This window comes from Artemia sp. Qi Xiang Cuo, chromosome 14, assembly GCF_049724085.1.
Source record: "Artemia sp. Qi Xiang Cuo chromosome 14, ASM4972408v1, whole genome shotgun sequence".
NCBI lineage: Eukaryota > Metazoa > Arthropoda > Branchiopoda > Anostraca > Artemiidae > Artemia > Artemia sp. Qi Xiang Cuo.
This window is the reverse complement of record NC_142807.1, coordinates 25846715-25859846: the sequence shown is the minus strand read 5'-3', so window position 1 is coordinate 25859846 and position 13132 is coordinate 25846715. Positions and strand designations below refer to the sequence as shown.

Genomic DNA, 13132 nt, shown 5'->3' with positions numbered 1-13132 from the left:
TATAGGAGTTGCTCAATTTAAAATCTGCCCACAACTTTATATTTAAAGTGACTTTTTATGGAATTATCCTACAACAGTTTTATGTGGTTTTGATGACAGTGAATAATAAGATAGTTAGACGCTATAATTATAGTAATAATAATTGGTTTATTTCAAAAATTTGAAGTAGGGGTAGTGATAACTTTACAAGCTAAAGCAAAAGGAATGTATTTGAATAAACACAAAGAAATTAAATATTTTTGTTTTGCTCTAAATCAATCGGTTGAGCATAAGGCGAATAAAAAAATTAACATATTTACATTGAAAATCTTCAAATTCACTATACAAAGTAACCAAAAGTAACAAAATATTGAAGAACAAAACAAGTTAAATTAAAAACAAAGGAAATGTTTTTTTTAGTATAATCAGATGCTGCTATGGTTTTATTGAGTCAGCAAAATAAAGGCTGGCTACCGTACCGGCATAGCTTGACTGTGGAAACACAGGGTAAAGGGTATGGGCTCTAAATCCCTTTGGTGTTAACGACCACCTTTTCTGGAGAATAGTGTGTGGTCAGTTGAAGTTTTTAATCTCCTAAAGTAATTTTGATCCTAATGACCCTTATCGCTAGTGTAGGCTAGTTACCAGTACCAAGAATTTATCCAGGATTTTTTTCGGGGGGGGGGGGGGTAGAAAACGTATCACAAATTTTTTAATATCATTGTTGTTGCGTTTTTACGAGTCGGAAAAACATTTTTTTTTTTGTGGGGGGGAGGGTCAAATTTTCTACACTACCCCCCCTGGATACGGCATTGACCAGTACAGTTGGTAACTATCTAACTGCCAACTTTAATGACATACCAAAGCAAATAATTGATGGCACCCAGTAATGGCATAGTGATTTAACACCTAGGTGTTAACAGCACCCAGTAGAGACACCGAGTGATGGCAGACTAATCTCAGTGTACAAAGAAACCAAATGATATTCATATGGTTTATCTTAGCCAACATATTGTCTAGAAAACTATACTTAACTATTTGAAGGTCGCCCCGCCTCTGGCTGTGTTATTATCAGAAGAGAGAAAACATATTCTCATTTATTTGGATTTTGTTTTCATAAAATTGGCATTTTTTAGGTATTGTCGACGTTTCTGGTGTATCGTACCTTGTGTTAGATGAAGCTGATAGAATGTTGGATATGGGATTCGAGCCTCAAATTCGTAAGATCCTATTGGATATCAGGCCTGATCGACAAACCGTAATGACCTCTGCCACATGGCCACCTGGTGTAAGACAGTTGGCTGAAATATATATGAAAGACCCGTTGCATGTTGTTGTTGGAAGTTTTGATCTGGCTGCTGTTCACTCTGTTACTCAGATTATTGAAATTGTTGATGAAGAGGAGAAAATAAGCATTGTAATAATTATTTTAATAGCCATTATTCTTTTCTATCGAAATTTTGAGAGAAGTCTTTTAAAAACTTTTCTATTTTTATGAATGTTAATTATTTGAATTTTTACCCTAAAAATATATGTTAGTTTGGCTGGGGATGGGTTTCCTCCTTAAGAGAAGCTCAGCAACCCCTCTAGGAAAGCTGAGTCTATTAATGCACTTTTAGGGTCGCCAGAGCTTTTTGGGGGGGGGGGAATGTTTCATAGAGACCTTTCCCTCTCTCCCACGCTTTCAACACTAAACGTAATCGGAAGCTATTGCCCTTAGTTATGTTAAATCGGTGAGACAACTTGAAATCAATTTCCTGATAAAACTTCTCCTTGACCTCATTATTCAGCCTCAGGGGCGAATCTCCAGCGTTTTTATTGGGAGGGGGGCAAGAGCGGTTCATATCTGTATAGTCAAAGGGCATGGGATGTATAATATTTTTTCTCCACATTATTGGGGGGCAACTGCCCCCCCCCCAAATGACGCCCCTGTTTAGCCTTATAATGTCGATCTCTTAACACCCCCCTCCCCATTTCAGAATTGTGTAGTCTTCAAATGAATCCTGAATATCATCTGTAAGGATAATTGTGGGTTGGTAGATCTAGAAACATCATTTCAAACATAAGAGGATACTGTGCTATCCCTTGCCTCCTTAACTTTAAATGGGAGCTTTGTCTCTAACCTAGCTTTAATAACTTTTAATACGCCGTTTTTAATAGTCTGTGTCGAAAAATAAGTGCGATCCTGCAGACTCACCGAAGGTATTTTGGGTCTGTATATAGTGGGAAACTGCAGAAGGAGAAAATCATTTCCAACACATAGTTAAAGTTTTTGCTCAATCATTTCATAAAATTCCCTCGAGAACATCTGCATTGGGATCAGTAGTGGCTCGGAAATGTGTGCTATGGTATCATGTTCCATATGTGCGTATTGGAGTAAATTGTTGGAGAGTAAAAGTATATCAAGGACTTTAAATGTGTTTATTAGGCTATAAATATGATATTTGTAACCCGATACTGTTTGTAGTTTGAAAGCGTACGAATTCCTTCTTTGATGTTTTCATATAATATAGTTCAATTTGGGAACTTTAAGAATGGCACTACTCCTCGGAAGAAAATTTTTCACCCAAAATTAATGAGTTCGTGCAATCTATTCAATTATAATTTCTTTTCGGCTATTATTTTATTTTATAATTTTATAACAGCAATGAGAACTAATCCCAGCAGTAAGTGTGATAGATCTGCGGACGCTCCTGCTTTACCCTAATCACCTCCCATGGATTTCATCTTTCTTTTTAGCTCTAATCTTCATCCTTCTTTTCGACTTTTTATGTAAAAGAAGAAAGTGTATTACATAATTGACTGTTGTTTCCAGGTGCGTAAAACCTTGTATTGCATAATGTGCCATGTGTTTCCAGATAGGAAAAACCTATTTCTATGTGAAGAGGGTGTATTGCATAATGGCACTGTGTGTTCAAGGCGGAAAAAACCCTTAATATTAACCGATACATTGACAAATGCGGTGTCGAAAAGAATTGTATTGTGGTTTTTACTCCAGTAAGCTACCGAATATCCTAAACTCATTCGACAAGGCTGAGCTTAGAAGCGTGGGTGAGAATCAGCAATTCGTGTTGGTTAATTTGTTCCTTTTAAGACGGTAAATTTTAGCTCTGTAATTTCCCTCGGTATATCCCCCACTGTAAATATTATCATGAAAAAGGTACACACATCCAAGAGGCTATTTTTCTTCAGCTATCCCGTGAAGCAAAAGTTAACTATTATCCGAGCAAACAAATTGCAATTTATTAGTATCCCCCCTTGTTTTATAACCTACCTTATAATTAGTTTTCATAGTCGAAAAAATAATCTAATTAGACATAAGACCTAAGCGGTATTTAGTTGGAATAAACTTTTTACAGTGCAGCAAGTATATTGTGTAAGTGTTTATGGGGGTTTTAATCGTTTCATTCTTTGCAATTGATTTGTCAATTCAGTCTTACTGGCTTACTGGTGTCTTACTGGTGAGTGGGGGCTGGTGCAGCCACCGCTGCGCAAGGCCTAACGCGGTGGTCATAATGTTGCGAGAGCAATAATAATGTAGCCTCCAGTGGGAGCGATGAAATGTGCAGGGCCCCGGTAGGCGTGGGACCCGGGGTTGTTGCCCCACTTGCCACCCTCAAAGGCCGGCTCTGTGTCGATTAACCAAGGGAAAACGAATTACAGCTGAAAAAGGCCGTCTTTCGGAAATTTCTGGATCGACAAGTTCCCAGAAGTATTACAGAATTAATTTTTTTTTCATGAGGATATTGTAAATGTCTTGAAAGGAAATTTTGATTCAGCAAATCAGCCCAAGCAAAAATTAGCCGCTTTATTTGTGATACAAGAAATAGCGAAGATCGAAAAGATCTCACTAATTTTTACAAATATTTTATTTCACCAAAATTCTTTCAGAGTCCGGCCAATGGCTGCAATTAGTCTTTTGGTTACCTTCATTGCACGACGAGCTTACAGTTCTGTCTTGGATTCACATCAATCTTATTGTGGAATCTTGGCGAATGAAAGCTGGTCCTGTGTGACAATAAACAAAAATAAAAGAGAATTCTCCGACTGAAAGTAAGGAGCGATGAATGACTCTTGACACGAAAGCTGTGGTGGTATTTAAACTAAATGAAAAAAAACTGTTCTTAAATATGACGCTTGTCCATCTCCAATTTCTTACACTAAGTTTAATTTGCCTTTCAATGAAAACATTTACAAACAAGATTTTTTTTTTTTTTTTTTTTTTCATTGTATCAAGTATGAGTGTACTTATTTGGGTGAATTTTGCTCTCATGTATAGAATCCTCCTCAATACTGAAAAGGGTAGAATTTCAGTCCAAAAGTTTTGAATGGTTAAAAACGACTTGCAGTTGTCAATGAGCTAAATTTTGTCCATATTAATAAGAGTTCAGTGAAATGAAAGTTTAACTTAAGTTTAAAGAGCGAGGCATTGATGCGATGAAATCTACTGTCGCTTTTAGGGTAAGCGTCGCTATTTGCGTTTAACTGAAACTTCTGTTTTCTGCTTGTTTTCAATCTGTTTATCATCGGTTCATTGTAGAATGCACTATTTTCGTTTAAGAACTAATTAAAGACCGGGGCATTGCGGCGATGAAATCTACTGTCGCTTTTAGGGTAATCGTCGCTATTTGCGTTTAACGGAAACTTCTGTTTTCTGCTTGTTTTCAATCTGTTTATCATCGGTTCATTGTAGAATGCACTATTTTCGTTTAAGAACTAATTAAAGACCGGGGCATTGCGGTGATGAAATCCACTGTTGCTTCTAGGGTAAGCGTCGCTATTTGCGTTTAACTGAGACTTCTGTTTTATGCTTGTTTTCAATCTGTTTATCATCGGTTCATTGTAGAATGCACTATTTTCGTTTAAGAACTAATTAAAGAACGGGGCATTGCGGTGATGAAATCCATTGTTGCTTCTAGGGTAAGCGTCGCTATTTGCGTTTAACTGATACTTCTGTTTTCTGCTTGTTTTCAATCTGTTTATCATTGGTTCATTGTAGAATGTACTATTTTCGTTTAAGAACTAATTAAATAGCGGGGCATTGCGGTGATGAAATCCACTGTCGCTTCTAGGGTAAGCGTCGCTATTTGCGTTTAACGGAAACTTCTGTTTTCTGCTTGTTTTCAATCTGTTTATCATCGGTTCATTGTAGAATGCACTATTTTCGTTTAAGAACTAATTAAAGAGCGAAGCATTGTGGTGATGAAATCCACTGTCGCTTCTAGGGTAATCGTCGCTATTTGCGTTTAACTGAAACTTCTGTTTTCTGCTTGTTTTCAATCTGTTTATCATCGGTTCATTGTAGAATGCACTATTTTCGTTTAAGAACTACTTAAAGAGCGGGGCATTGCGGTGATGAAATCCACTGTCGCTTCTAGGGTAAGCGTCGCTATTTTCGTTTAACTGAAACTTCTGTTTTCTGCTTGTTTTCAATCTGTTTATCATCGGTTCATTGTAGAATGCACTATTTTCGTTTAAGAACTATTTAAAGAGCGGAGCATTGCGGTGATGAAATCCACTGTCGCTTCTAGGGTAAGCGTCGCTATTTGCGTTTAACGGAAACTTCTGTTTTCTGCTTGTTTTCAATCTGTTTATCATCGGTTCATTGTAGAATGCACTATTTTCGTTTAAGAACTAGTTAAATAGCGAGGCATTGTGGTGATGAAATCCACTGTCGCTTTTAGGGTAATCGTCGCTATTTGCGTTTAACGGAAACTTCTGTTTTCTGCTTGTTTTCAATCTGTTTATCATCGGTTCATTGTAGAATGCACTATTTTCGTTTAATAACTAATTAAAGACCGGGGCATTGTGGTGATGAAATCCACTGTCGCTTCTAGGGTAAGCGTCGCTATTTGCGTTTAACGGAAACTTCGGTTTTCTGCTTGTTTTCAATCTGTTTATCATCGGTTCATTGTAGAATGCACTATTTTCGTTTAAGAACTAATTAAAGACCGGGGCATTGCGGTGATGAAATCCACTGTCGCTTCTAGGGTAAGCGTCGCTATTTGCGTTTAACTGAAACTTACGTTTTGTGCCTGTTTTCAATCTGTTTATCATTAGTACATTGTAGAATACACTATTTTCGTTAAGAACTAATTGTACAAGAGGTGGAAATGTACCTGCAGACAATTTCTAAAAAGTGTTTCGATACATCAAGCCCTACGTCTATTTAGCTTCTTCGCCTGATTGGCCGCCAAAAATGTGTCTTTGTCACGGAAAATGGGGTAACGGCAGCTATTTAGGAATGCTCTTTATGGAACTGGAAATTGGTGCTAGAATTAAAAAAATTATTTGAATGAGCCTCATTCTTATGAACATTGCTTTGACAAGAATATCCTTGAAAGAGAGCATATCCAACAAAATTAAAAAGAAGTGGTTCTGAAATGGCAAAAAAATGAATTCTCAGGTTATAACTGTCCGATTTTTCAGAAGGTCGCTGGTTTTTTGAAAAAATAGTCTCTATGCAATGTGTCTCCCCCAACCCCTTCTTACCCTTCCTTTGTGCAGGTAAGCAAACGAATATAATTTTTCATTGTGAAATCTCAATCTGTCTGCGACAGCACGGGAGGTGTCACCTCCTCGACATCCATTCTTAATGCTTAACTTAAGTGTGTTCGATCTGAAAGAATGGATATCATTTGGTCACTCTCAAAGCTTAGCCTCCCAGAAGAATTGGGAAGATTGAAGGAGAATGTGTTCAAAATAAATTACAGGCACGGAAATTCCTATGAGTCAGGCAAACATACATCATGGTAATTTTTCAAAGGATATAGTGAACCGAATTAATACTGATTTAACCCAGTGCTGATGCGAAAGCACCCAGGAACAGAGTTTAAAAACTAAGTAATAGAGAATTAAAAAGGAAAATGCAAGCTTTGGTTCTTATAGATGAAGAAGGGTTTGAGCAAAATTAGCTCAGCAACTGTTGTTGAAGGGGTATCGTAGGGAAGATTTTAGCTCTTCAGTGTCCAAGATTAATATATGCGAACTTTTAAGATCTGGTATTTTTAGAATGTAAATTTAAGAAAATTCAGATCAACATTTTAAAAAGAGTTTGCTTGCCTTTTTTAATTATTTTGATATTTTTGAATTTAAACATAATTGAAATTTAATTGTAAATAGTCATAATCGAAATATAGTTGCTTGAAAATATTGTGGTAGCTAATATTTAAGTGAAAATGTATTAATTTAATCGCTAAGTTGAGTAATTGCGCTTGTTTAGTCACTGAATTGATAAATCGAACCTCTATTCCACATCACTGCTGTCAACAGACTCCATAAAAACTATGTTTGTGTACCTAAATATATAAAAGAAGTTTTATATATTCTTTCAATAGAACAATTTTCTTTCAAATTGAATATATATAGATATATATATATATATATATATATATATATATATATATATATATAAAATTGGAAGAATAGGAAGATTAGTTTGCAATTCAAGATTAGAATATTGGAAGCCACAGTAGTCAAATATGGCTCTGAAGCATGGGCGCTCCGAAAAGCGGATGAAGATTTGCTAGATATTTTACAAAGAAATTCCCTGCGGATTGTTCTGGGTATCCAACTTACTGACCATATTTATAACTGTAGGCTCTACGAAAAGTGTGGTTCAATCCCGCTTTTTAGGGCTAGAAGGAGAGAAAGGTTGAAAGGGCTATGGCACTTTGTACTGGTGAAGGATGACGCATTGTCGAGGATTATCCTTTTCGGCCAACCGTCAAGGGCTAAACGAAAAGCAGGTCGTCCACGGTTGGGGTGGAAGGATTCCATAATGACAGATTTAAAGGAAATGGGAACTTCCTGGAAGGATGTAAAGAGGGAGGCTTTGAATAGATTGGGATGGAGGAGGAGCGTGCGTAGCTGTGTTGGTCTGAAGCGGCTTGGTTTTGCGGTGAGTTGTTAGTAGTAGTAGTAGTCATGGCATTACGACCTCTAAAAGTGTGAATCTATATACATAGCTGTTTGACGATTTAGAACCGATAATACCTCGTTTTTTGTTTACCTTCATTCAAAACACACTGTGTGCTATCATTTGCCGGGAAATATTGAAGCTTTAAACTTCAATAGCTAAGAACATGTTGATTGAAGGGGGAAGGGTACGTTTTGATTCTGTGCTCCCACGCATGTTAATGTAACGCTTATTTTATGCTTTGAGAATTATTCTATGTAAATTCTATTCTATGTAATTCTATGTACTCATGATTAACTATGTAAAACCATGCAAATTCGACGAACTATGTTTAAAATAACCTGTTGGTAAAGGACTAGCTGCAAATCTCGTGATGAGATGAGTGGTGTTTATCAGTAATGATCTATGTTTTTTAGTTATGGGACTTCTTGGAAAATATGGGCACTGATGACAAATGCATAGTTTTTGTTGCTAAGAAAATTCGAGCTGATGATATTGCTTCCGATCTGGGCATCAAAGGGATTGAGTGCCAGTGCATTCATGGAAATAGGGAGCAGTCAGATAGAGAAGAGGTAAGCTATTATGTTAATGTACTTTTCTTGGTGACGGGCTAATCAGGGTGCTAGGGGTTTACTTGAGTAAAGTCTCCAACTGCTGGAGGTTTTTTATTGGAATAAAGCACAAAACATTTTCAATGACTCGTAAAAACCAATTGATTTCGTTTAAAGTTCTATAATTTTTCATTGTTGAAAACCTCCCGTTGCAGCCATGAACCTTCCTGGGGTTGAAAATATGTGCTTTGTAGTCAGATACCGTATGCTGCTGCTGAAAAATTTAAGGCCATTTAGAAGCTTCCAAATTTTCCATTCAATGAACTTGAGCAGCAGGCTGTTCTCACAGGCTGTCTAGAAATATGTCTTGAATCTAGGAAAAATAATCTCGTTTTTGTATATATATATATATATATATATATATATATATATATATATATATATATATATATATATATATATATATATATATATATATACTGGGGTCAAAATCTGCCTTATTATAGAAACAGATACACGTTTGCTTCCGACAAGATGATGGAAATGGGTTCTTTATAGACTGTTTTTGGTAAACTTTTGTGCGGAATTTGAAAATACCACCAGGCTTGACCTAGCCCCAGTAGTTCATAAGATATGGCCATGTTGTCTTTTCAGTATTTAACTTAGCAGCAGCCTATTGTCATATGAGAGAAGGCTCATATGAAGGCTTACATTTTGTTAAAAACTAAAAAGATATATTATGTATACCTCTTCCTGTTTATTAAAATATAGGACAATGAACCCTTCGCTACTCTTCCTCCCTCCCCCCTCTCCCGAAAAAATTAAATAATAAAGCTCCATGAGTTTAGAGTAAAAAAAAATCAGGCTTTGAGAAAATTTGAGCACATCAGGAATGACAATCCAAGCACACTTTCAAGTAACGAGGCTTATCTCTCCCAAAAAATATACTGAATAGAAATAATTAAATAATTGATAGAGAGACAATTAATTAAACAACTAGAGATAGTCAATTTATTTTCTAATCCAATCAATTTTACCAGCAAACTTTATCCTTTTCTGGTAAATTTATGGTACAACAACCGATCGTGGTAATAAAAGGCAAGTAAAGAGCGCGGTCTGTAGAAACTGGAAACCTTAAAACATGGGATATCTGGGAACACTTGGATGAAGTTTTAAGCTCTCTATCTGCAACATTGTGAATTTGAATTATTTTCAAGAATGATGGTCTAGGATATGGCATTTGAATTTCTAGATGTTGTTGATTGTTGTTGTTTTTATGAATTGATGAAAATAAAAGAAACAGTCTAAAAAAAATATTCAAAAATCTCATCAACTCTGACTAACTCTCCTAAATAGTAGTGAGGCCTGAATCAACGCTTACTCAAAATTAAATTCGAGTTAGAAGTGAAACTCTATGAAAAAAAGTTCCTAAAATTGTATTCCTTAAGACTTTTAAATGTATTAAGATTTATCATTTACGGAGATTATCGTGTCAAAAGATTTTATTGAGTCGAATCAAATGGTTCTGCGAGATTTTTCGACTTCAAAAGACTCTTATATTTTTTTGAGTAATTTTTGACTTGTAACGCTCGTTTATTAATAACGTCCGTACATCAAATTTCTGTTTCAACATTTGGTCTTAAATTTGTAAAACTTCGACTACAGTTCTTTCTCCAATCCCCCAGTAACAACAAAAATTAGACAAAATAAGGTGAATTTTTCTCGCAGAATCAAAATTGTCTACGTTTTCTTGGGGTGGGAATAACTTTAGCCATTCAGGTTTGGTTTCTAAGCCAGAACTGTGGTAGAGCTAATTTGAATATAGGAATTTGAAAAAAGGCTATTTTGAAAAAGTTCCTTTTTTTAGTACAGCTTTTCATCTGAGTACATCAAGTTTTTTTTTTAGGCTTTAGAGCAACTGAAAGATGGTACAGTGCGCATATTAATTGCTACTGATGTTGCTTCACGTGGCATTGATATTAAAGACATAACGTAAGTCTTTATTTGTTCAGTTCATATAAAATAGAATAAATGATGATTTTAGAGTTTCATTTTATGGTTTGATGCGGCTCTTGACCAGGGGTCGCACTCTTTTTCAGCTGTGGATCAAAACCAGAATAATTCGAATATTAACCGGACGATTGGGTCAGTTGTATTTCAACTTTTTGATTGAATGTACTTCCATCAGATGCAATGCTAATGACGTCTCTCGACAACAAATCAATTTTGACCTCTTAGTCAAGGTCTTTGGTCACATTTTCAACACGGCCCCGAACCATTTTGTCATTTCTTTGATTTCCTTAGTTTTTTTTTTTTTTTTTTTTTTTTTTTTTTTTTTTGTGGAGCCATAGTATTATGGCTACGCAAATATTTCAAACAAATAAGTGTTTGAAATAATTCATGCAAGGGTTTATCCAAAATTTTTACCCACCGGAGGGGGGGGGTAAAAAACTTAAACCAAATCTATTTTAAAAAATGTTAATAAAACAAGTCAAAAATTCGTTAATAAGTATTTTTGTTATTTTTTTTACGGATCTGACAAAAATTATGGGGGGGGGGGGTGCTTCAAACTCGTTAACCCTCCCCCTGCTAAATACGGCCTCGAATTCATGAATTTTTTTTTTCAAAAACTTGCCCTCTTTAAATGGTTTACGTATTGGTACTAATGGTAAGGGTTTAGCAGTGAATTCAGATTATCTTTGTTTATCATTCACTCATATCTCTATGTTTGAAGAAAAGTGTCGCTGAATTTTGTAAGTCCTGTGGTAATTACGTCTATACATAAACGGCATATCAATGTGTCTCCATATCCAATCCATCCATTCTTTCATGCCCATGCATCATAAAGTAATTCTTTTTTGCTTTCTGTTTGTGCATGGGGATATTGTTCTTTTATAATGATAATTATTTCACTTCAGTGACAGTGGAATAATTAATTAACTGCATAACTACGTTACTAGGTTTGTACTACTGAACATGATCTGCAACGGACTAAAACTGAGAGAACGAAGAAAGCCGTGCGCCAAACATTTGTAAAATTTGTTCGAAAAAATTATTGTATTTTGCCTATTATCATTAACGCAACTTTGTCATCGAATACCTTATTTTTGTAGGATATATTATACTTTTTTTGGAACCACCGTGGGTCAGTGGAAAGTAATACATAGGTCACTTGGTAACCCGCAGGTCATAGGTTGCCTACCCCTGCCTTAAACTCTGGGAGATAATGGGTCCTTCATATGTCCACTTGATCTTTGTCAATAATATTTATCGAGATAATTCTTATCTAATTCCATTCGCACATGATAAGATACTTATATCACTAAAGTCATTATTTAAATGAATTTCGACACGATATCAAAATACTTGCTGTGCAAAATACTTGCTGTATATATATATATATATATATATATATATATATATATATATATATATATATATATATATATATATATATATATATATATATATATATATATATATATATATATATATTAAATAAAAGAACAAGTTTTTTCAACTGAAAGTAAGGAGGAGTATTAAAACTTAAAACGACAGAAATTATTAGAGTTCGAATTTTATTCCAATTTCTTAAGAATGACCCCTGAATCGCAAAGGCCGTTTAATTAGAATAAATAGCTCTTTTGAAAGTACTAAAAAAAAACTTTTGCGTAAAGAGCGAGGTATTGACGAGGGGGAGAAAATTCCCTTCCCCTATGAAAAATTCTTCCATTGAAAGATCTTCCCACGTAACCCCCTCCCCCACCGGAAAAAATCCCCCCTGAAAACGTCTGTAACTGTATACTTCCCAATAACCAATACTATATGTAAACAATGGGCAAGGTTCTTAACTTTCAGCCCTTCCCCGGAGACTGTGGGGGATTAAGTAATCCTCAAAGACATAGTTATTAGTTTTTTGACTATGCTTAACAAAATGGCTATCTCAAAATTTTGATCGGGTAACTTCGGGAAAAAATAAGCGTGGGAGGGGGCCTAGTTGCCCTCCAATTGTTTTGTTACTTAAAAAGGGCACTAGAACTTTTAATTTCCGTTTGAATGACTCACGCGATATTCTAGGACTACTGGGTCGATACGGTCACGCCTGGAAAAATAATAAAAATGAAATAAAAATAAACACGCATCCGTGATCTTTCTTCTGGCAAAGAGTACAAAATTCCCCATTTTTGCAGATATGAGCTTGAAACCTCTACATTAGGGTTCTCTGATACGCTGAATGTGATTTTGTGATTTTCATTAAGATTCTATGACTTTTCCCCTTTCTTTCGAAAATAAGGCAAATTTTCTCTGGTTCGTAACTATTGATGGGTAAGACATAAGTTGATGAAACTTATATATTTAAAATCAGCATAAAACTTCAATTCTTTTTATGTATCTATTGATATTAAAATTTAGTTTTTTAGAGTTTCGGTTATTATTGATCCGGGTCGCTCCTTACTTACAGTTTGTTACCACGAACTGTTTGATATATATATATATATATATATATATATATATATATATATATATATATATATATATGTGTGTGTGTGTGTGTGTGTGTGTGTGACAGTTTTAGATAATTGGCTATGAATTAATTTCGATTTAATTTTGTATTCGTTAACCAATTTTAAGCGTTTTATTCTTCTTAAACTTTTTTTATGTTCTGTCCTGTTTTCTTTTTTTT

At 35.1% G+C, this 13132-nt stretch overlaps 1 protein-coding gene across 3 annotated transcripts in view; it reads left to right on the top strand.

Annotated features, from left to right (window-relative positions):
- LOC148944308 (putative ATP-dependent RNA helicase DDX43) overlaps nt 1–13132 on the top strand; it is a 61824-nt gene that overhangs the window by 43682 nt on the left and 5010 nt on the right. For all 3 annotated transcript variants that reach the window (XM_089099772.1, XM_089099773.1, XM_089099771.1), the window contains exons 10-12: nt 1116–1396; nt 8314–8469; nt 10355–10440. In XM_089099772.1, coding sequence (XP_088955898.1) covers nt 1116–1396; nt 8314–8469; nt 10355–10440 — 523 coding nt within the window. The remainder of the gene's footprint in view (nt 1–1115; nt 1397–8313; nt 8470–10354; nt 10441–13132) is intronic.